The 25,141-nt window shown below is 32.4% G+C and overlaps 2 protein-coding genes across 2 annotated transcripts; one reads left to right on the top strand and one right to left on the bottom strand.

The window, feature by feature from the left end:
* Window positions 1–2,116: 2,116 nt before the first annotated feature.
* LOC139486037 (replication protein A 14 kDa subunit-like) lies at window positions 2,117–7,800 on the bottom strand. The gene is made up of 4 exons (XM_071270729.1): window positions 7,637–7,800; window positions 3,754–3,828; window positions 3,031–3,142; window positions 2,117–2,386 (listed from the first exon to the last, which is right to left on the bottom strand). The coding sequence occupies exons 1-4, from the start codon at window positions 7,721–7,723 to the stop codon at window positions 2,307–2,309; spliced, it is 354 nt and encodes a 117-aa protein (XP_071126830.1). The 5' UTR covers window positions 7,724–7,800; the 3' UTR covers window positions 2,117–2,306.
* A 5,221-nt stretch (window positions 7,801–13,021) lies between these two features.
* On the top strand, window positions 13,022–23,585 carry LOC139486035 (L-aminoadipate-semialdehyde dehydrogenase-phosphopantetheinyl transferase-like). The gene is made up of 6 exons (XM_071270727.1): window positions 13,022–13,132; window positions 17,341–17,503; window positions 21,014–21,227; window positions 21,990–22,111; window positions 22,727–22,942; window positions 23,418–23,585. The coding sequence occupies exons 2-6, from the start codon at window positions 17,348–17,350 to the stop codon at window positions 23,571–23,573; spliced, it is 864 nt and encodes a 287-aa protein (XP_071126828.1). The 5' UTR covers window positions 13,022–13,132; window positions 17,341–17,347; the 3' UTR covers window positions 23,574–23,585.
* The last annotated feature ends 1,556 nt before the right edge of the window (window positions 23,586–25,141 follow it).

Raw genomic sequence — 25,141 nt, 5'->3', positions numbered from 1 at the left:
TGATTATAATCCATGGGCTTTCTCAAAGTACACAAATGCATTTTCTTTCAAGTCCATGTTAAATCTTTTCCAAAATATAAACACACCAAATGTAATTGCAAACTTATACAAACACTTTTTTTATTCAATATGTATGTACTCGGGAGTAGATTCAGAAATTAAAGGGGGGGGGGACCTACAATTAAACATTACATAAAGGCATACTTGCCAACCTCTGACAATGGTATGATAAAGCATCACATTTCAGCAATTTTCTGAATTGAGTTACGACCCTAGAAATTTACATATTTTTATAAAGTAAATATAACATGCATATAATAAAAGTATAACAACCTTCTGGTATGGTCTTGCGTACATGTAGGCCCATGGTATGGATTGGTGCAGAAACAACCATTGGAAATGATATTACAATGAAAACATTTAATGTGAAATTAATATGAATCCTGCTTTTAAAAAGATACCAGTGTCCAGCAAAATTAATGTCAAGAGGTATCTGTTTGCCAAAAGACATGTCATCCTACCAAAATATTATATTCTGACTCCAAGCAGATACAAGTCTTTGCCTTCAATTCAAAATGCAGTGTGCTTTGTAGAAAGTATCTAATATAGATTTTTAAATTCTCTGATTCCACCCCTCTGGGTATTGAATCAAAGACCTCTCCCAATTAGACCAGCACCTAAACACAAGACCCTCAAGGTGGTCTTCGTGACCTCAGTGGCAGAATAGTCTAGGTAGTATTAACTAGCCTAGCCTGTCAAAAATAAGGCTGAGAGTTCACACCCCACAATTGGTAGGTGTTTTCAACTCCACTCTTAATTTACTATGATTGTTATAAAACCAAGTTTAATCCACCATTTTTTTTCATACCAAAATGCATGTCCCATTCGTTTGATGTATTTGAGCTTTTGATTTTGCCATTTAAGAAGGGACTTTTTTCGTTCTGAATTTTGGGGTTGAGCCCCAGAGGAGACAATATATTTTTTAAGTGTGAATCATCCTTTTTTGTTACACTGTTCTATAACAAAATATGAATAAGGTTATTAGCAACTGTTAAACTGAAGAACAATTGGCGGTCACCATCTTTACTACTTTTTTTTATCAGATTTACACTTTTAAAATTATTCAAAATTGAGATAAAATAATTAAATAATTTCATTTTGATATTTTTTTTACATATAACTGCTGTAACAACTTTATACTGTAGTTAAAAATAATATAATTTTTTTTTGAAATTCACAAGAAGTCTAAATTTCTTAACATATCAACCAGGGGAGATAACTTTGGAACTTAATGGCCAATTAGGGGCAGATAATTAACCATAATATTATTACAAATCCAACAGTTTCTATATTATTTCAATAGCTAAATATCAATATAAGAAGAACAAGCTTCTACACCTTTTGATCTTTAATTCTCAGAAGGGCTTGATTTTTAAAAAAATGCCCTGTATCCTTTTCAATCAATACTCTTTTGTTTTGTTATCTTATGTCTCATTACTTTTCCTAAATAATCTATAAAAAAAACTTCCTGAAAATGAGGACTATAGGAAAGTATCTTTCTTTGGTAAGTGTCATCAAGTTTTTAATAGGTTCATGAAATAGACAATAGTAATGTAATCTACTGAATAAAAAATAAACTCTTCTGTATAAATACATAAAGGTACATAATTTTATTTCACGCAATAGTTTTGTTTGTAATACATCTTAGATAAACAGTTTAGGTCAACAACAAGATTACTTCATTAATGATGTTACAATATTGTTTGTGAGCTGTATAAACTATAAGCTGATTTGTCTATTTGTAAAACTGTGAGATGAAAAATAACAGAAATGATGAAACGGAACAAATTGTACCAATAACTTAGATTATGTCACCATTCAAAGAGGTGTATCACAAAAATATACTGTATACCAACTTATTTTCGCGAGTAGAAAAATAACGCGAATATAAATCGTCGCGAACATGTAAAACTTAGATCTTTCCTTCAAGTAAATAAGAAAAGCGCGAAATAAAATAGCCGCGAAGTGGCCAAGAAAGGGTAGAACGCGAAATAAAGTATCCGCGAAAATAAGTTGGTTTACAGTATGCTTTTCTGTCAAAATTGTATAGTTTTGAATGATGGATTTATACATGTATGTAAATAGAACTCTCAACGCAGGAAACTTCAGAATTCATAACCAATATCAATTGATATTGATGTAAAATCATACATCATATACATGTTCTGCGTCAGATACAACTTATGTTTCTGTTTTCCAATGTTCTATCGCACATCACTTGTTTAACTCTACATCTGTGCTCTGTGCTACTGTTGTTGTACACCTTGGACATAATTCTGTGGAAGTCTGGCCATCAATTCTACGGCTTCATTGTATGCTCCCATATCTGCAGAACATTGAATTAAAATCATTACAAATCATTTATCGAATTTCTTGTCCTGTGTGAGTTATGCAAAAATAAATACTAAAACCTAGACTGTGTGGTAGCACAAACATCATTCAATACAACATAAAAAAAATAAAAAAATAAAAGTTTGCACTCAGACTTCGTATCAAATGTCAATAAATTATCATCATTTACATAAGTGTCAACTTTCTAAACCCTCAAATATTTCTTTTTAAGAATTTTTGAAGAAAGAACTGTCCAAGAACCTTTTTCATTTTGTTTTCATGATATCTTATCCTACTTCTTTGGCAAATAATTTAGAATTTACTATATTGCCATTTGTTCACAATAAGTTAAGTTAAATAAGTTAAATCAGCCCTAACAAAAACTTTAAAAAATTTGAAATACCACACACGCATCAGTTTTTTCTCACATAAGTTTTTTGTTTGCAAATTTTGATTTTAAGTAAAAGAAACTGAAATATCCCTGTATCTTTATTGTGAACACTATCTGTGTGAGGAGACATTAATGAACCCTGACCTATAGTTGTTAACTTTGACCTCATTTGGTCTTTGGTAGAGAGTTGTCTGGTTGGCAATCATACCACATCTTATTTTGTATTGTATAAAAATCGTATATCTTACCAAAGTTATCTGAGGTTTCCGATGGGAAGACAATATAGTTTTGACAGAGTATGTTGTTTTGTCCATCAACCTGACCATGTACTTCAGTTAAACCAGCTACATATTCATTTACCTGAAATATATTACTAAATCTTCAATATTTGTTTATAATATATAGACATGATAGAACGGTACTTATAAACCGCATCAATGATCTTATTGTGGCATCCTTGCCTCAAATGCAGGATGATTAGCTATATGACTTATAAGGTGGAATAAACCATCCATTTCACATATTTAAAATTTGCACATACATGAAACTTTCAGTCAATTGTAAGAAATAAAAACTAATAACTTACGCCAAATAAAATATGAGTGTTTCCTTTTACATCTTTGAAAGAAAGGGTAGGTAGGGATTTTTTTAAAATTTTACACAACTTTTAAAAATTGAGTCTATGGGAGAGAAATTCTGACTTTAACAGTGCTTATTAAAAATTAAAAATAAAAAAAAAACTTTAAGGTAGGCTATTTCTAAGCTTAAAATAAAGGGTAAATACGGAAATAGGAAACACATATTTTAATATTTGGCCTTAATCAGAAAAGAATCACTCAGACTAGGAAAAGTTAAAATTACAAGTCCTAGAAAAAATAATCGTGTGTAATTTGGAATTGGAATTACTATAAGTTTTGTACTAGATATCTTGAAGCTTATTTGTTAGTTTTCTTTTACAATTTAATACTTACAGGTTCTTGCAAAACAACACGTACATCCTGGCTATCACTTGTTGTCAGGGTAAAGGAATTGCCATCATTAGCTACCTGCAAAATAGAATAACATTGTATCAAAACAGTCTGCACGGTTAGCCACTAGTCCGATGCCCCAGACTAGTCAAATTTGGTTCGGACTAGTAAGTTTTTGCAAAACTTTGTTTGGCCCAATAAGAAAAATGTTAGAATTTGGTCTTCGGACTAGTAGTTGAAAAAGTTTTTGGTGCAGACTGTCAAAAAGTTTGTCAAAAAATAGTATGACTATATTTTTCTTGATTAGTTTAAACACCTGCATACATATACATTGACATTTAAATAGTATAGTGTTAGATTATGTTATGGTTGTTCAGGAACCTCATAAATAACACAGGTATTTGGGGCATGGGTCCCCCTTTTTAGGACCACACTATTTTTTCTATATATATATGCAGTACACCGCTAGATTAAAACTGACGTGGAAAGGTAACACACGGCCAGCGAAAGCTCTTTTTTAAGAGCCCCGGTGGTCGTGTGGTCTAGCGGGACGGCTGCAGTGCAGGCGATTTGGTGTCACGATATCACAGTAGCATGGGTTCGAATCCTGGTGAGGGAAGAACCAAAAATTTGCGAAAGCAAATTTACAGATCTATTTTGTTGGGTTGATGTTTAGACGAGTTGTATATACATTATGTACACAGCCATGTATCACCATCATTGATGGCGATCCGATGGATAAATCTGTTGTAGGGTTGTCACTGACTCAGATGTACTTATAAATATAATTATTTTCTGTGACTGTATCTTACATTAATTTGTAGGATCCTTTACTATAGATAATTTAGCTGATCTGTAATAATAACATCTTCATGCCTTATATATCATGTACTGCAGTACGCCGCTAGATTAAAACTGACGTGGAAAGGTAACACACGGCCAGCGAAAGCTCTTTTTTAAGAGCCCAGGTGGTCGTGTGGTCTAGCGGGATGGCTGCAGTGCAGGCGATTTGGTGTCACGATATCACAGTAGCATGGGTTCGAATCCCGGCGAGGGAAGAACCAAAAATTTGCGAAAGCAAATTTACAGATCTAACATTGTTGGGTTGATGTTTAGACGAGTTGTATAATTTCATTGTTATGGCTTCCTACGAAGACAGGAAATGAAAGGTCTACAAAAGAGGGGGGGCGGTGCCACAAGGTGCCACAAGAAGCCACACATCAATATCAACAGTCCCTACGTATATATGTATAAAGATACTAAGCTATTATTAATGGCAATGAGTTGTTTGTTTAACACTTCATTACAGAATACTTATCTTTATAAAAATCAAAAAAAACATGTGGTCAAGTTATATACTAAACTTCTAACTTGTATTCAAATTAAAGGAAATTGATGCTGTTAAAGTAACTAGTGTTTCCTGCAGCTTTTAAAAAGGGCAGGGTAATTGTTAGCTCAGAGGGCACATTAAGCGCGATGGACAACAATTTTAGGGCACTTAACATAAACAGGCAATTTCTATAAAATGGATTCATTTAAAACATACTAGTTTAATACTATAAAAAGGACATATACATCTGTAATCAATCATTAAAACAAATTGTTAAACAAGAAAAAGTGTTTAAAACATATATATATGAAATATTTAAAACAATAAACACAATTAAAAACAAAATCAGTTCTTTAAAAACAAGAAAGCACTATGTCATATACATGTATATAAAAATATTGCTTTGGTCATATCAATTGTCATTGACAAATCCTCCTTTTTTCCCCTAAAAACAGGTTGACACATTCCCTGATATCCAGGGTCATTTTTAGTAACCAAAATTTATTAAATTACAAAAAAAAATAACTTTACAAATTAACCCCTTTCCCTCTACACCCTTTTCCAAATTAAATTAATATAGATACAACAAGTTTTACTACTTTCATGGCACTACCATATCAGCTGTTTATTTCAAATGTCTATAAATAGCCAGATATAGTTGTCTGTTACTTAGGTGTTTTCCTAAGTATTTTTCCCGCCTAAAATGATCATGTGACATGTTTGTAAACAAAAGAAAACATTTGATCAAGGAATTCATTTATTTTCTGGATTATTCTGCTTTTTATAATTTAGTTTGGATTTTTATTCATTTCATTTAAGGTACAGTCAAGCATTTGTATTTAAAAAATAGTTTGCAAAGAATTTTTACTTTTCAATTTGACAAATGTCTCATGATCGCCGTTCATTGGCTTGTTCAACCATGCAAACAATGTAAATTATGTAAATTAGAAATCTATCAGCTTTAAAAAAAAATTATCTAAGCATCACATCGATGTTTTTTAATTAATCTTCTATGCAAAACGATGTTTCTGGGACTTGGGGGATACAATCAGGACCCGTGATTAGTGTCTGTATTCACTATTCAATCTATTGCAGTTTGCTAATCAGCTGATTACGAAATCGATTACAAAATGGCGACCTAGTGAACTTTTGTTTTGAAGGGAAATAACTCGAGCGGTATTCATAAAATATGTCTTTCAGTACCGGTTGTTAATTACGACGATAAGGCATGGCGTCAGGAATTTCGACAAAATTAGGGCAGGGCGCTAATTTTTTTTCCCAAAAAGGGCAGGGCGTTGAGAAATCGCGGCAGGGCGCCATTACACGCCAAAACCACCTGTAGGAAACACTAGTAACTCACATCTCTAAGAGATATAAAACAAAAATAATTACAACAAATCCTTAAAAACATGTATCAATCAGTATACAAGCATGTACATGTTCCATTTAAATGTTTTGCGATTTATATCTAAATTTCCAAAACTAGTTGTATAAAATGAATTAAAAAATGTCTATTTCCAAACAAATATCTATTGGGAATGTTTCCCAATATATTCATATATATGTGCGGCCTTATGACCCAGTGATATTGTTTGGCTCAAATAACAGCCGGAATTCGGCCTTTTCCCCTAGAGAAAATTCCCAATTACTGAAAAAAATGGCTTAAAATTCCTCCCAAAAAGTTTTACATTTTCCCCAAACAGTGATGGCATTGGTAGTAATGTTTGTAAATATCGTATTCATGTTATCATTTTGATATTAGAAAGCACTTTTGAGATCAGGTTTTCTGATCAGAATCATCATGGTGTTTGTAACACATGTAGTTTTCAATGCATTGTAAGTACCATCGTTGCTTCTGTTTCTTTCCCCTCTCCGAAAGTATCTTTCAGGTTGAAAATGTCTGACAACCAAAATATACATGAAAAAACAGTGCAAAAAGACAGCAAAGGTCAGGAAAAAATCGGAGATGTGTTCAGAATAAAATATACAAATTTCCCAATTTCAATAAAAAATATGCATTTTTCCCAATAAAAAACGGTAGAGGTAGTTTTGAAAAAAGACAACAATATCACTGTGACCATTTCGATAAAAAAATACAAATTAGGAATGTTTCTCCTGTTAATACATGTATGTATGTGCAGACCCTATGACTATTTCATGCAAAAAATATATATTGTGACTTTTTTTCCTGTGACCTTTTTTCCTGTGACTTTTTTTCCGTGACTTTTTTTCCTGTGACTTTTTTTCCTACATTCGAAATCAACTAGTAATGGAACATTTTTTTAAATTTTTTTTTATAAGTGGGGTCTATAAATCAATATGAGTATAAAAGGGGGAAATACATGTGGGAGTGACTGGAGGCCAATAATTGCCAGAATTCGCGAAATCTTTTTTCCCCTGGTGGTCCTTGAAGAAAATCTGCAGGTCCTCACTATAAGCTTTATTAAAAAATACTAAAATTGTGTCAGTCTACGCCAAATTTTGGTGGTGAAAATTATCCTGAGGACCACCACTTTTCGCGAAGTCTGAATAATAAATTTGCGTTTGTATCCTTACATTTTTTACTTTTCCTAAAAGACAAACGTTTCTGCCTCTGTGAGAAGGTAATTTTGAGGCATTTACACGTGGTTTTGAGAATTCCATTGTTGAATGATGAATCTTTCTTCTTCTATGATGACTATTTTCTTTGCAATCACCCGCGCAATTTTACACTGGTATCCTTTATTCTAAAACCTTTAGGTTGAGCAAAGCAAGAAATAAACTTTAAAAAGTAAGGCAACCAGAACAAAAATATCTTAGTAACACATGTGTTTGAAATAATTGGTATCATTTCGGTCCATACCAAGCTCGCCCGAAGCTTTATAATACGCCCATAGAAACTCGGACCATAACATATCAGGATACCAGGAACATGAAATGTATATTGATATTTACTGTTGTTTACATAACAAACTAAGCATACAACAGAATATTACCAGTAAGATGATGTATAGAACTAGAGGCTCTAAAGAGCCTGTGTCGCTCACCTTGGTCTCTGTGAATATTAAACAAAGGAAGCAGATGGATTCATGACAAAATTGTGTTTTGGTGATGGTAATGTGTTTGTACATCTTACTTTACTAAAAAGTCTTGCTGCTTACACTTATCTCTATCTATAATGAACTTGGCCCAGTAGTTTCAGTGGAAAATGTTAATAAAAATTTACAAATTTTATGAAAATTGTTAAAAATTGACTATAAAGGACAATAACTCCTTAGGAGGTCAATTGACCATTTCGGTCATGTTGACTTATTTGTAAATCTTACTTTGCTGAACATTATTGCTGTTTACAGTTTATCTCTATCTATAATAATATTCAAGATAATAACCAAAAACAGCCAAATTTCCTTAAAATTATCAATTCAGGGGCAGCAACCCAACCGTGAACGGGTTGTTTGATTCATCTGAAAATTTCAGGGCAGATAGATCTTGACCTGATAAATAATTTTACCCCATGTCAGATTTGCTCTAAATGCTTTGGTTTTTGAGTTATAAGCCAAAAACTGCATTTTACTCCATGTTCTATTTTTAGCCATGGCGGCCATCTTGGTTGGTTGGCCGGGTCACTGGACACATTTTTAAAACTAGATACCCCAATGATGATTGTGGCCAAGTTTGGTTTAATTTGGCCCAGTAGTTTCAGAGGAGAAGACTTTTGTAAAAGTTAATGACGACGGACGACGGACGCAAAGTGATGGAAAAAGCTCACTTGGCCCTTTGGGCCAGGTGAGGTAAAAAAGCAATTTTCAATCAACATAGAAATTTTCAATCAAAATAACAAATTTAGTAACAATTTAACAAATAAAAACTTTCGTCACTTTATCAGATAGATTATTTCATATTTTGCTATAGACTCACAGCCATGAACTTTGGAGAATATTTGTTTTACTCTTTATTCTTAAGATATGTCTGTTTTCTGTTTTTGTCACTATAATTTGACTAGAAGGTACTTTTAGTAACAATAACAATGCTGCATAGTATGATGATACTAACATTTGATGCTTTAATCTTTTATGGTAACTTATATTAGGTTACTGAAATTTGGTATTTATAGCTCTTTTCTGTTCTTCCTCATTGTTATCTTTCCGCCTGTTTTCTAAAAGGTGCCCATATTCAACTATCATAGTATAAATGTGTTCTCATTTATAATTTTATACTAAGATGAAGATTTTGGCATAAATATTCTAAAAAAGATTTAGAACATGTCTTAGTAGAGCGAATTCGGACGGAGTTAGATTTATTTACCTCTTTCACGTATATATATTAAGTGAAATGTTAGATTTTTATCTAATACTATGCATATTTCATTCTCTTCTGTGCATCTGTTTATGTCTTGACCTGGTGCAGAGTTATACTGTACCTGTGTCTCTCGAGTTTATACTTTATCAAAGTGCTTCATTTTCAGGGTAGAATTACGGGACCATGTATCACTTTAGTTTTCTGGTCAAGACCTTTATTTTCGATACATCATCGGTGGTCACTCTTGTCTCCTTTGGTCCTGATGATATTAATATCACCAGCAAATCACAGACGTTTGTGGAATGGACCCCTTTTTTATTTTTTATCTTTGGTTTTTAAATTGTATTTAAGAATTTGTTTTTCATGTAACTGTTTTAACTTATAATGACTTGTTTTACATATTTAAGGTGTTCAACGTCATTTCAATGCGATTTAACCCAAAAAAATCCCATTATCCTTATCTTCTTCTTTTTATGGCACCCTCAACGGAGTTGGGGTGACATATTGTTATTGTTCGTTTCTTTTTTTCTTATATTTATTCTTCCACACTTTTTTGTCCATGCTATTTCTCAGAATTGGCTTGAACAATATTGATAGAACTATACCATAATGAGGACCACTATATGAAATTGTGCAATCGGGGTATGGCATCATCAAGATGGCTGCCGTTGCCATGGAAACTGATAAAATGTAAAAAAAAAATGCAAATTCTAAATCTTTCATTATAAGACCTAGCTGGATGAAACTTTATGGTTATGTTGGCAGTGGTGCCCTGAGGTACCAACAGTACTTAGCTTCTGCAAAATGGCTGCCATTGCCATGGAAACTGGAGAAAAGTTTAACATTGACCTTATGGGAAAAAACATAAAAACAGCATTTTCTTAAGGAATATCAGACAAAACTCAAAGAAACATCATGAATATGTAACATTGCATAAGTCAATGTTGCAACTGTAACATTGCATAAGTCAATGTTGCAACTGTTGTTGGAATTTTCGAAATGGACACCGTTACCATGGAAACAGCAAAAATATCAAAAAAATTCAAAATGGTCCAAACTTAATGAAACTTATAATAGATGGTAACTGACAATTGGAGATAGGACTTTGGACCTCAGAATTTCCAAAATGGCCGTCGTTGCCATGGAAACTGCAAAACTGTAAAAAATTGAAAAATGGTCCAAATTTGATGAAAATTTACAGAGAAATACATTCTTATGTCTTAGTGTGCATTGACTGTTTAAACTTTCAAAAAGGCTGCAGTTTAGAGGCAATGTGGGAAGGGTGCCATCCGCTATTGCTTGCAATGGCAAATCTAGTTTATTACTGATATTGTATATAAATACTAAAAATAAAAAATGGGGGTCCACTCCACAAACGCCTGTGCAGCAAATAAGTAATCATCTAATTTAATACAATCTGGAAGGTCATTATTGCAAAAAAACAAATCACAGGGCGGGGGGGGGGGGGGGGGGGGGGGGGGGCTAATACTGCGTCTGGAGGTATTCCCGAAGTAACCTCCTTCCAGTCTGATGTTTCATAATTTACAATTTAACTATTCCCTGTCTAGATGTTAGAAAAAGTTTTCAAGCTTCTTAAGAGGAGAAGCAAAAGATACCAAAGGGACATTCAAATCCATAAGTCGAAAATAAGCTTACAACACCTTGTCTAAAAAAGATTAAAAAAAAAAAGCATACAAACAGAAAATCAAATCATAAAACTGCTTTTAAGTTTAAGAGTGCACATGCTAAAATGTCTCGCCTGTCTTTCTTATCAATGAATTTATGTTGAAAGTCTGTTACATGATGGTTTTATAGACTAGTATCACATAAACTTAACATTGACAATGTTCTATGATATTAAATGGGGTCAGATGAATCATGCCAGAGACAGACAGATATGTATGTATAATCATTAAATACACCAACTATAATCAAATACCATTCAACCATGCACGAAAATGAGGTCATGGTCAGATGATACCTGTCAGACATGCATACACTTTACAATGACCCATACAATTATAGCTGACCTATCGCGAAGAGTATTTGCAAAACCGACAAAACACCTAACATTGACCAATGAACCATACAAATGAGGTCAAGGACAATACAAGACATATATGACAGACGGAAACTTCGTAACATAAGGCATCTGCATACAAGGTACGAATCATCCAGGTCTTCTATAATAATACCTTTTGCAATATAAAGCTTTACTCAACTAGTTTGCCACCGCCGCCGGATAGCAATACCTATCTCTTGCATACTTTGACTTCGTCGCAGGCGAGACAAAAATTGTTAGATCTGTCTTCACATCATGACAACTTCCTAGATGACCATATGCCTATGTCGTTCTCTTCAATGTTTCTGCTGATGGCTTAATTAATCTTGTGTAAAGTTATTTTGTACATTCGTCTACAGTGGCGGATCCAGAAATTTTCATAAGTGGGGGCCCACTGACTGACCTAAGAGGGACCCGATCCAGTCACGCTTCAATGATTTACTATATAAGCAACCAATTTTTTTTCCCAAAAAGTGGGGGGGGGGGGGGGGCTCTGGTCTATCAGTGAATTTCGGTATCTTCCACTTTAATAAAGTGCTTACATTTTTCTTAATTGATGGAAATTAAAGAGCCATGTATCAGTTCAGTTTTCTGTTCTAGATCATAATATGCAACTTAGCATTGATTGTCACTCTATAGTTTATTATTATGATCCTTCCAATCTGATGTTTCACAATTTACTGATACTCTTTGTTGTCAAATTGATCTTATTTAAAATATAGATTTCTGATTTCTTTATACTCGTGTGTAGTATAACGAAATCAGAGATCTATATCTTAAATAGGTTGCATTCGTAAATCACTATTACCTACTCTTATACTTGAATTTTATACAGCTTCATATGGCTTTGAGATTTTTCTTTGAATTTTCGGATAAACCTTTTCTATTGTTTTCTTTAACCTATGTACTAAGAATGTTGTCATGTTTCATACTCTGTTGTATTCTGTTTTAATATTTATAATAATATAAAAATTAAAAAAAGCCTTTCAAGACGACATAAGTAGTTGGACTAGCTAGTGAAATTCAAATTCAAATTCAAATATCTTACTAGTAAGTTATTCCTAATTAAAGGGCCCATAAAGAGCATATACAACACAAATCACAGAGTTCATACAAAATCCACATAACAACACATGCAATCTAACATACTGATTGTTATTAGTTATATATGATTAGGAACAAATATGGAAACATGAAAATAAAAATATATGAAAATGATAGGAGAGATCCAGGAGCCTGAATAACTCTTTTTTTTTATCTGAGTTTTTGTCTCTTTTTTCCTGTCCAGAGGCGGATTTAGAGGGGGGGCAGAGGGCCTGCACCCCCCTTTTTGGGAAAAATTTGGTTGATTATATACTCATGATAAGGAATCACTGAAGCTTGGCCGAAGCGGGGCTACCACTTAGGCAGTCAGTGCATGGGCCCCCACTTATGAACATTTCTGGATCCGCCACTGCTGTCTGATTTGGAAATTTTTATTTAGGTATAGTCTAAAATCTGTATTAAAACCTAAATTTTCATGTGTCATTCTCCAGATAAAGAGATTTTCTAAATTTATGGTCCGAGTTTGTTATAGGGCCGAGTTAAGCCTTTTCCAATTTCAAACATTTCTGTGACATTGAGAAAACTAAAACAAAATCAATTACGGTTAAAAACAGCCAAAAAACTTCTACAAATTTTGTTCCTTTACCAAGTGTTTACTCAGTATGATGGTAATGACAACACATTTATCAGATTGGTTTTAAATTTTACAACCTATTGAAAACAAAAGACCATGTTCATGGGCATTTTTTTTCTTCTTTCTGCAGAAGGTGTAAAAATAAACAAACACCTGAATTAATTTGATACTGTCCACTCACTGACTCAGATAAACTCTTTAACTCACCTATAGTTTTGAAGATACCTCTTGTCCGTGTCAATTAAGGACAATCAAAACGGGTTACACTAATGTCCTGACAATGTCCTGACAATGTCCTGACAAAGTCCTGACAGAAATGTAAATGCCTAATACTTTTTTGTTATTGGAAGGATTTACTTGAAATTTGGAATCAAGCAAGATGAGAACTTATATTTAATAAATAAAATTAAAAAAATTAAAAAAAAAAAATTTAAGACTTAGAAAACTTGACCTGACCAACTTGACCTCGAAAATGCTATTGTCCTGACAGAAATGTAAATGCCTAATACTTTTTTGTTATTGAAAGGATTTACTTGAAATTTGGAATCAAGCAAGATGAGAACTTATATTTAATAAATAAAATAACAAAATTAAAAAAAAAAAATTTAAGACTTAGAAAACTTGACCTGACCAACTTGACCTCGAAAATGCTATTGTCCTGACAATGTCCTGACAGAAATGTAAATGCCTAATACTTTTTGTTATTGAAAGGATTTATTTGAAATTTGGAATCAAGCAAGATGAGAACTTATATTTAATAAATGAAATTAAAAGAATAAAACAAAAATAATTTATGACTTAGAAAACTTGACCTGACCAACTTGACCTCGAAAATACTATTGTCCTGACCGATATGAAACGGCTAAAAAATAATTTATTATTGACAGGATAGACTTCAAATTCGATACCAAGGAAGATTAAATCATTTATTACAAAAATATAAGAAAAAAAAATTAAAAAAATATTTTAAGAGTTAGAAAACTTGACCTGACCAACCACGTCCAACCGTGACAAATGTCCTGACCGATATAAAACTGGTAATTTATTTCTCAAATTCGGTCGGATTGACAAATTTGACACAAGACAAGAAAGTAACATTGAGTAAATACTCATTTGAAAAAAAATAGGGGGGAAATACTTTAAGGGTAAAAAAAAACTTGACCTGACGAACATCGACTTTGTTATGAGTAAATGACCGATATAAAAGTGCTAATACTTGCAACAGTGTTGGTATGATTGAGTTCTTAATTGAAACCAAGTCAAATTGTAACGTTTTTATTTTTATACTTGCTGCAATAAATTGGAAACAAAATATTTCAAATTAAGTTCCAACAGAACAATTAAGTCACAAATACCTACCCATGCAATAAAATAAACAATACACAATAATAATTTCAATAAAATACACAATACCGTTAACAAGTACAATACAAAGAATAATTATCTTACAATACATAATACAACACAATATACAATACAACACAATATACAACACAATACACTATACAACACAATACACTATACACTATACACTATACACTATACAACACAATACACTATACAACACAATACACTATACAACACAATACACTATACAACACAAACTTAAATACAGAATACACAATATAAATTTGAATTACAATACAATACACATTACAACACAATAAACAATACACAATACAACACATTTCAATAACAATACAAATTTCAATGACAAATACAAATTTCAATTACAATACAAATTTTTATAACAATACAAATTTCAAGTACTGAGACTATCTAACACATAAACGGCACTATCCTTTTTCGTTTGCAGAGATGTAATCCAATGAGATTTTCCGGTATGGTGAATTTGCACACATGGTGTATCTTGACTGATGAATGTCCCGAAATTTTCTGTCCAACACTGTTTATCTTCATCGAAAAGAGGCGCTAAACCTGTTGGTTGTAATCAAGATATAAGTGGGAATTGTTTCGCTATTATATTCATGCTCACATTTATAATTTCGGAACATAGCCATGAATTATTTTCCAACATAAGTTTGTGTTCTGAATTTAAACTGGCTACCCAAGGTGTACAATGTATGGTTTGAACTCTTAGCGTTTGTTGCTAATTTTCGCTTTTTCATCGGAAGTCGGCAGGTTTATACTCTTCGGTGACACAGACGGCGATATTAGCTGTATTTCATCCTCATCCTCTGAAAATCGCAATTTATTTCCCTTTTTAGGTGTTTCACAAGTGTTCGTATCCTGTTCCTTACATTTCAATTTATTTTTTTTCTTCGATTTAGGTGTTTCCGTTGTGGACGATTGTTTTCCTGGTGTTTCTGGCATATCTATATTTTCCACTATTTCCGAATTTTGCGCTGGTATAACTTCGGTGTTATAATCAGTCTTAATGATAGCACAAGTTCATAATTTAATTAATTGGATTAACAAATAGGTCATTAATCTAATCATCACAAGCCCCTAATCAGATTAACTAATAGAGCAATAAGAGAATGTTAACATGAATAAACAATATTCACATTCAGCAACTGGGACTGGGCCTAACACTTTTCTTTCCTTCATTTCATGTTCAATGTCGTTTTTAATATTATTGTGATCGGATATTTTAATTGCACTAATTTAAGGTAAGAGGTTAACAAGTTAGAAAACTTATCAAGTCCTACAGTGGTCAGGTCAATATTATTTACCCTTGCAATAATTGTTCACTTTTTTTCTTTTAGTCATTTAAAAATTTAATAAGATAATGATAGTTTTCAAACTTAAAGACATTTATTTAAGTAATTAACATAGTCATTCTATTTTTTAAAGATACATGCCTTTTTTCGGTGAATAGCCTATAATGGTCAGGTCAAGTTTTTTGGTCTTTTCAACATTTTTTTTCTTTTTTTTAATTTCTTTGTTAAATGTTGCAAACTTCTTTACTACTCAATTTGAATTCATTCATTACAATAACAAAATAGATAGAATCATTTTTATATCGATCCGGACATGAGTCGCGGCAAATGTGTAGTTGGTCAGGTCAAGTTTTCTAACTCTTAAAACTATTTTTTTAATTTTTTTTTCTTATATTTTTGTAAAAAATGTTTTAATCTTCCTTGGTATCGAATTTGAAGTCTATCCTGTCAATAATAAATTATTTTTTAGCCGTTTCATATCGGTCAGGACAATAGTATTTTCGAGGTCAAGTTGGTCAGGTCAAGTTTTCTAAGTCTTAAATTATTTTTTTTTTATTTTTTTTATTTTATTTATTAAATATAAGTTCTCATCTTGCTTGATTCCAAATTTCAAGTAAATCCTTCCAATAACAAAAAAGTATTAGGCATTTACATTTCTGTCAGGACTTTGTCAGGACATTGTCAGGACATTAGTGTAACCCAATCAAAACGACAATACAAACAGGTTTTTTACCTGAGGGAGCATCTCAAAGTTGTACCACAACTTAGTTAATTTTCACACCTTATGCAGGAAGGAAAAAAAATGCCCATCAAAATCCAAAAGAGATTTTATCTTTCTGAAACACAAAATGCATTTAACTTTAATATATGTAGTGGATACCAGACATTAAAACTTTTCCAACTTCCATACCTGCCAACTTTTCAAAATGCCCATGGGGGATTTATGTGCCAGATGGCTAGCATAGTCTCACTAAACCTTCAAGGGGCCTTCAAATATATTTTAATGCTGTTTTTTTGGCTTCTTCATACTTTGACAAGCCTATAGCCATTGTTAGAGTAATTGTTTTGTTTAACATTGTGGACAAAATTGCTCTTTCAAAATTTCCATTTTGGAGCCTCCATGGGGGAAATCCCCCGCAAATAGTGACAGTTGGCAGGTATGAACTTCACAGGTAAGTCTGTACTCAGAGTAGTTTTTGGCATGTCAATACAGCCATATTTGTCCATTTGTTATGATGAACCTTAAAGAGCTCACCAGAGCTCATGTTTTATCTGTTATTATGTATATATACTGGGTAAATGCCGACTCTAAATAAAATTTACTTACTTACTTACTTACCCTCAAAGTGCCAAGTGCGCTTTTCTCATCACTATTTATCTGTTGTCAAATGTCGTAGTCCTTCGTCTTCTGTTAACATTTACAAAAAAATCTCCTCTAAATTTTACTACTGGGCCAAGTTTAATCCATCTTGGAATAAAAAAAATGGGTATCCAATTCACATTGTGACTTGAATGGAGAGTTGTCTAATTGCCACTCACCAAATATATATATTTTTAGTAATGATATGAGAAGAATCATGGTACATGTTAGATGGGCTTTTAATTTCACAGCATGGAGACCAGGACAAACAGAATGGACATTCTGTAACCAGTGTATACAAAAGGAAGAAAGAGAAAGAATAAAAAAATTCTACTTCACAAAAGATGCAAAAGCTGCAATGGTAAAATGTTAATCTTGCAATTTTCTCTGTTAATATCATAATGTAAATCATTTTTTATACGACCTTAAACAAATTATTTTTTTACGGTCGTATATTGGTATCACTTTGTCATTGTCATCAGCGTCGTCCTAAGACGGATGGTTTCTGGCTAATAACTTTAGTATAAGTGAATAGAAATCAATTTTTTTTAACATAAGCTTTATAACTACTAAAGGAAGCTTGGGATTAATTTTTGAGCTTTTGGTCCCAACAGTTTTATAGGAACAAGGGGCCCAAAAGAGGTCAAAATATGTATTTTTCTAGTTTCAAGACAATATCTTGTGTGTAAGAGTATGGATCTTTCTGAAATTGTACCACAGGGTTCCATTTCAGAAAAAGAAGGTTGTGATTGATTTTTGGGGTTATGGCCCAAATTATTTAGGAATTAGGGCCGAAAAAGGGCCAAAAACAATACTTTCTAACCGGATTTTTGTGACAAAAATGTCGGTTATTGATTTGGGGATGTACGGCAGTCAGGCGGGCGGTCGGCAACCAAATGTTGTCCGTGCAATTACTCTTGAACCGTTCCACCAAAGCTTTTAAAATTTTAATATGTTGTTACTGACAACAAAATGAAGGTCAAGTTTAATAATGACGATTTTGACTTTTACTGTTAAGGAGTTATGGTTCTTGAAAGATTGAAAAATGGCGTTTCCAGTCGTGTCCGTGCATTTACGCATGAACTGTTCAACCAAAGCTTCCCAAATTTTAATATGTTGTTACTGATGACAAAATGGAGGTCAAGTTCAATAATGAGGATTTTGACTTTTACCGTTTAGGAGTTATGGTTCTTGAAAGATTGAAAAATGGCGTTTCCAGTCGTGTCCGTGCATTTACTCATGAACTGTTCAACCAAAGCTTTTTAAATTTTTATATGTTGTTACTGATGACAAAATGGAGGTCAAGTTCAATAATGTCGATTTTGACTTTTACCGTTCAGGAGTTATGGGTCTTGAAAGATCAAAAGTATCTGCTAAATTAAATCAATCAGCTTCGACCACATTTATTTGAAGAACAGGCCATACGGAACAAAAGTTTGTTACACTATTGAGAACTGATAACACTAGGATATATATGTTACAGTGAATTTGTATAATCAGGGATTATGTAGAATCCCTGATTTTTCAGGGAATATGTAGAATCACTAAAATCATTAGTAATTATATATAATCCCTGAAAATGACCAGTGATTTTACATAATCACTGAACATTTTAATAATTATTCTGCAAATTCCCTAATATGATTTCAGGGATTATGAATAATTTAATGATCCTTCGTTTGATAAAAAAAATATTATAGACAAATTATAATTTTTTTCTTTCAATAATTTCTTGCCAGATGAAATAATTTTGCTTTTAAACACAGAGGATGAAATAAAACCAACACAGGGTTTCGAGATTAAGTTGAAGACTTCAAAATTAATGATATCAACATTCCCTTTATAGCAATAGCTTTACATGTATTGTTTGTTTATTAAAAGCCAGCGTCAAATGAATATTCAGGTATAAAAGAAGATGTGGTGTTATTGCCAATGAGACAACTGTCAACAAGAGACCAAAATGACACAGAAATTAACATCTATAGGTCACCGTACGGCCTTCAACATTGAGCAAAGACCATACCGCATAGTCAGCTATAAAAGGCCCCGAAATGACAATGTAAACAATTCAAACGAGAAAACTAACGGCCTTATTTATGCTCTATTTTTAAATCCACAAAGCATGTTATTTGTGATACATGTAAAGCAAACTGGTGAAGAAGATTATGGAGCATCTGTTTTGTGTGGTTTTTGTTTTTGTTTAAATGAACAAGACATTCAAACTGTGAGAACTTAGGCATCTAAATGTAGGAAAAACAGGCAGAACTTAGGATTGACACATAGAAACAAATTTTAGAGGAAGCTTGCATTTGGTGTAATATTCTCATAGCAATTCCACATTGTAAAAAAGGAAAGGGAAACCCGAAAAACATAATGACAATTGTTTATAAAAAAAAAGTCTGAAAAAGAATATCGCCTGACTACAAAACATGGTATCTTTCTTGCTCGAACCGGTTCACGGTTGCAAATTCCCATCTTTTGTTGGGGTACCTTTAGATGTTTTACTGAACACTTTATTTCACTTAGGCGTGTCGTTAAAATCTGATTCGATATGTGCAGGAAAAGGTTTTCTAAAATGTGGATATTGTGGTAATAACAGATGTGAAGCATATTACTTTGATATATTGTGTTTCACATTTTCATGTAGCGTGCCTAACATTTTAAAAAAAATGGGTTATCATTTTGATATATTCTGCTTAACATTTTACAATTATGTTACTTTTATATAATGTTGTTTTTATGTGATTTTATAGAATAAATAATTTCAATTTTATTCATTTTCTTTATAAATAAAACTATTTCTTCATTTCAGTTATTATGTAGAATCCCTGACGTTTTTTCTAGTGATTATACATAATCCCTGAAAATTTTAGTGATTATATATAATCCCTAAACTAGCCAGGGATTCTACATAATCACTGATTATACAAATTCACTGTAACATATATATATAGGAATCCCCCTGTTCATTTTCCTGTTTTTCTGTCTTTGTCAGTATTCTCCTCTTAAACATTTGTTAAACAGCTAGACAGGAATATAAACCTGGTACAACATAAAGGTGAGATAACCAAATTATAATGCACAACATAAAGGGGAGATAACCAAATTATAATGCACAACATAAAGGGGAGATAACCAAATTATAATGCACAACATGAAGGGGAGATAACCAAATTATAATGCACAACATAAAGGGGAGATAACCAAATTATAATGCACAACATGAAGGGGAGATAACCAAATTAATTTTGATAGTGGCATCTCTTAAAACACTTCTAAGGTTATTTTAATAATTTATACAGCTTCAACTGCTGCTATACAAAGGTTTTATTAAGTAAACTTTAGTGCAGTAATGAGTGTATGCAGCACAATCAGATAATGAGATATTGTAAATTCAGAAATTATGGCGAAGTTTTTATTAATGTAAATAATGGGAATTGATGAGTATCGTAATAATAAGAATGTAATTGAGCTATGATCACATTTTTTGTAGAAATGTTTAAAATACATGCAATAATTTCTGAATTTAATGTATATGAAAAATTGGATTGGTTGATTGAATTGATTAAAGTCCAATGGCAATTGTTACATGCATATTTAGGATGTAATCAGATTAGGGAGCTACCATTTGATTTTTTTTTACCTAAATTGTCGTCCTGACTTTTTTATTTGCAAGTGTCACATCCTGCCTTTTTTTTTTTAATCAAAACTCCTGTCTCCTCAAATTTCATCCTAGCCCCCCCCCCCCCATAAAAATCAAATAGTAGCTCCCTTAGCAATATGTTTAAACATTCACAGAAACATGCATTTTTGTGCTCTGATCATTCAGAGTTTTGTTTACATTGTACCAACAACATGTTGTTTTTGTTAGATAGGTCGACTGCTGATACGAAAGTTAGTTGCTGAACACACAGATATTCCATACCAGGACATACAGTTATCTAGGACGGAGAAAGGAAGGCCTTATGTTTTGAATAAAAGTCTTCCATTTGATTTTAATGTGTCCCACCAGGGAGATTACGCTGTGATAGGAGCTGAGTTTGACACCATAATCGGGACTGATGTTATGAAATTAGAACCACCTAGTAAGATTCTGGGTTTTTTTTACAAAGAAAGTTTAACAAAATTTTAAGTTTCAATATGAATAAACTTAAGGCATCTTGAAATCATGATATGCTGATTTTTAGTGACAAAGTTGTTTGATATAAAGGTAATCAACATGTATGTCTAAGGGTACAAAACTTTTTAATTATTTGCAATTGGTGGAGAGCAACACTTGCAGTCAAGACACAGGGACAAGTAGAGTGAATGGGAGAAAACTCATGCAAAAATTTTAAGAATGTACATAAATGTTAAATTTTAAGAATGTACAAAATTTATTCTTGATTCAACATTGATTGATGCTACAGAGTTTGCTGTTAAATTTAATAATTTGATGATTTATTTATACAAGAAACTATGCATATGCATATCATTCCTGACTCCTTTCTTATCTTTTATTTAAAAATGTAGAAAAAAAATGTTCAAAAATGTATTAGACAATGAAGAAGCTATTTCTTAAATTTAAGAAGATGAGATATGAGTGCATTGGAATGAGAAAACTCTCCAACCAAGTCACAATTTACAAAAGTAAACCATTATAGGTCAAAGTATTGTCTTCAAAACAGAGCCTTGGCTCACATCGAACATCAAGCTATAAAGTGCCCCAAAAATTACATGTGTTAAACCATTCAAACAGGAAGACCAACAGTATAACTTATATGAAAAAACAAATAACAAGAAACGCTTATGAGCCACATCAACAAACGACAACCACTGAACATCAGATTTTTATTTTATTTTGTTAGGATCTTCTGGTGTTGGTAAATTTTTTGACACAATGAATCGACAGTTCTCAGAAGATGAATGGAAGATTATCAAGTCACCTACCATGGAAACAGACCAGCTGAAATTATTTTTTAGACACTGGGTTTGTACCATTTTAGTAAACTTAAATCTTCAAGAATAAAATTAAGAATGGAAATGGGGAATGTGTCAAAGATACAAGAACCCGACCATAGAACAGACAACAGCAGAAGAATCTATTTTGAAACCATATTCTGCCCTGTGTTTAACAGTTTATGGTAGCCTATTTAAAAAAAAAAAAATTCCTTATAAAACTATCTCATGTACGGTACTGTAAATTCAAAAATATTTGCAATGTTTAAAATTTGGTTCACAAAAAATTAAAACCAGCATTAGAATTTTGTACATTATTAGTAGGCTGCCTGAAATTGCATTAATTGACTTTGTTTCATTTCAGTGTGACAAATCAAATACATATGCATACAAACTTACTTGTGTGTTCTCGACTCCAATCTTTATTAACCATGATTGTCAGTTTTGCTATTGAAGGTGGTGTTTTTCTCCGGGCTCTCTGGCACCCTCCACCAATAAAAACTGGCTGCCACAAAGTCACCCAAATATGGTGCTTACAAGTGGTGTTAAAACACCAAAAATTAGATCAATTAATCATTTACTGGTCTTAGAAAAAAATGAATAAGATTTAGAATTTTATTTAACCACCGTAATCTTTATTTTCCAGTGTCTGAAAGAGAGTTATGTCAAGGCCCTTGGAATTGGTATAGGTTTTGAGATACACAGGTTGAACTTCAAGCTGAACACATTAAATCTCCCATCAGATAGACCTCTGGCAAATACTACCTTAAAAGTTGACGACAAGGAAGAAAAAGACTGGATATTTGAAGAGCATTTACTGGACAATCACTGTTTGGCAGTGGCTTACAAAAAGAAGCAGGATGTATGTATAGTTTCTAAGACTGCCATTTTTGATTTTGTATGATTATTGCAACTGAGTTTCCTTTCAAACCTGTGAATTTAACTTAGTCCAATTTTCATTTTGATACCAAAACAAAATAAATGAAGAAATGGAGTATATGCTAATGAGAAAGTAAAATACATATTACTCAAAGTTTTGTACTTGAAATGCATCATTGCACAAGGTCTGAATAAGATGTGGTATGATTGTCAAGCAGACAACTTTCTATTAGAGGCCAAATGACATTGAAGTTAACAGCTATAGGTCACCGTATGGCTTTCAACAATGAACAAAACCCATAATTAAATGATCAACTATAAAATTCATGTATTTAAGATTAAAACATCTATATAATCCCTTACCATATATAGTTTTATAACAGATTCAAATTTTAAACAATTTACAGGTTATTTAGGTTACAGGATTTATGATACATTCAAAAATCTTTTAATTTCAGGATCAGATAGAAGCAAGTAAAACCTTTTCCATTCTGGATTATCAAACAATAATACAAGGTGCTGTCCCTTTATGTGATCCTGAAGACCAGTACTGGAATGATTTCTGTGATAAGCCAGAGAATCCTGAATTATTGAAAAAATCAAATAAATCTTGACATTTATATAAATTTGTCTTTATGGCCCACCCATTTTGTACTTGACTATATGTTTTGCAATCTGTCTGTTTTGAATCAGGCTAGAATTTCTGTCATGACTGTAAATGAAACCATGATACTCCAGTCATAATAGTGTAAATGGCAGCAAATATAGATCACTGTCCTGCCTTTAACAATGAGCCATATCCATACTAAAGAGTCATCTACTAAAATCTCTTACATTACAAAATGTGAAACAATTCAACCAAAACAACATGTGCCTCATTTAGGCAAAACAATGAAAAGCAAATACTGCAGAATTATTTTAATTGGCTAGATACATATTGTCTTTGATTTCAATGGGTATAGGTCAACAATGAATTTAAATAATCGCATATTGTCTTTGATTTCAATGGGTATAGGTCAACAATGAATTTAAATAACCGGCAAACACAAATATTCCTATGGCTTATACACAGACTTTAGCTAACTTCGGAGCTTAACATGTTTTCATAGCTAGGTTACAATTTTCAGGTATAGCCTATATAGGTAGTTGATCAAAGATAGATTTTGCCAATATACTCCAACAATTATTATATTTATATATTTAAACCTGATATCGAGACTCAATAGCCTAGGCGGAAAGCAAACACAGCTTATGGATAAGAGTGATAACAACAATAACTGGTCCTCGTACTAAAGTATTCTTCAAATATCCTTTGGTTTGTGCTTATCTTGCAAGGTTCTTATGCTTGTCAGACATTTTTTCGTTTGACCTCGACCTCATTTCATAGATCAGTTAACAAGGTTAAGTTTTTTTTCAGCAATAAGTGTACTATATTTGGTGTATGAAATCATTGTATAACTGGCAGGTGTTATCTGATCTTGACCTCATTTTCATAGTTCAGTGATTATAGTTAGTCTGTTTTGCTAATACACTATGCATAGGTCAACTAAATATGGTTTATGAAAATAGTTTGGAATATACAAGTCTGACATGTTTAACTTGAACTTGACCTCTTTTATAGTTTATTGCTCAGTGTTAAGTTTTGTTTTTTAGTCTTTTTCCTATTACTGGTAACAATAGGTCAACTATACTTGGTGTATATATTAGTTGTCAGATGTATTTGTCGGTCTGGCAATTATCATCCGACCATGGTTCATTGTTCAGTCTTTCTTGTTGCGTTTGTTTCTTAGATAATATATTCTAAAGGTCAACTATTTAAAGCATGTAGATTGTTAGGTGTACACGTCTCTTTGGCAGGGTTCATCCGACCTCAGCCTCATTTTCATGGTTGATTGATCAATGTAAAGTATTCCTGGTAAATTACTTTCTTAGTTGTGCAATAGGTCAACTATATTTCATGCATCTTCGGTGTTTGGAATGATTGTAAGATGAATATGTTTTCCCAGTTTGGTTTATCTGACCTTGACCTTATTTCCTTTAATCATGTTTAGCTTATGTGATAGTTGTAGTTCTGTAAAGCTTTTTTTTTTTAGGACTCTCAGCATAATAACTAAGGTAAGTATAAAAGAAAAAGAGCAGGCTAATGCCGCTACAAGGCAGCACTTAACAAAGTGGAAAGGGA

The sequence above is a fragment of the Mytilus edulis genome, chromosome 8 (assembly GCF_963676685.1).
Source record: "Mytilus edulis chromosome 8, xbMytEdul2.2, whole genome shotgun sequence".
Lineage (NCBI taxonomy): Eukaryota > Metazoa > Mollusca > Bivalvia > Mytilida > Mytilidae > Mytilus > Mytilus edulis.
Note: the sequence above shows the minus strand (reverse complement) of the source record. Positions and strands in the feature narration are given on the sequence as shown.

Bases quoted from the DNA above. Each gene is read 5' to 3' on its own strand.
- LOC139486037 (XM_071270729.1), bottom strand. From the start codon at position 7,723: ATGGAATTCTCAAAACCACGTGTAAATGCCTCAAAATTACCTTCTCAC. The intron at 3,143-3,753 runs GTAAGTATTAAA...AATATATTTCAG, and splicing joins GTGTTGTTTTGCAAGAACCT to GTAAATGAATATGTAGCTGG. The intron at 2,387-3,030 runs GTAAGATATACG...AATGTTCTGCAG, and splicing joins GGAAACCTCAGATAACTTTG to ATATGGGAGCATACAATGAA.
- LOC139486035 (XM_071270727.1), top strand. From the start codon at position 17,348: ATGAGAAGAATCATGGTACATGTTAGATGGGCTTTTAATTTCACAGCA. The intron at 17,504-21,013 runs GTAAAATGTTAA...TGTTTTTGTTAG, and splicing joins AAGATGCAAAAGCTGCAATG to ATAGGTCGACTGCTGATACG. The intron at 22,112-22,726 runs GTTTGTACCATT...TTTATTTTCCAG, and splicing joins AATTATTTTTTAGACACTGG to TGTCTGAAAGAGAGTTATGT.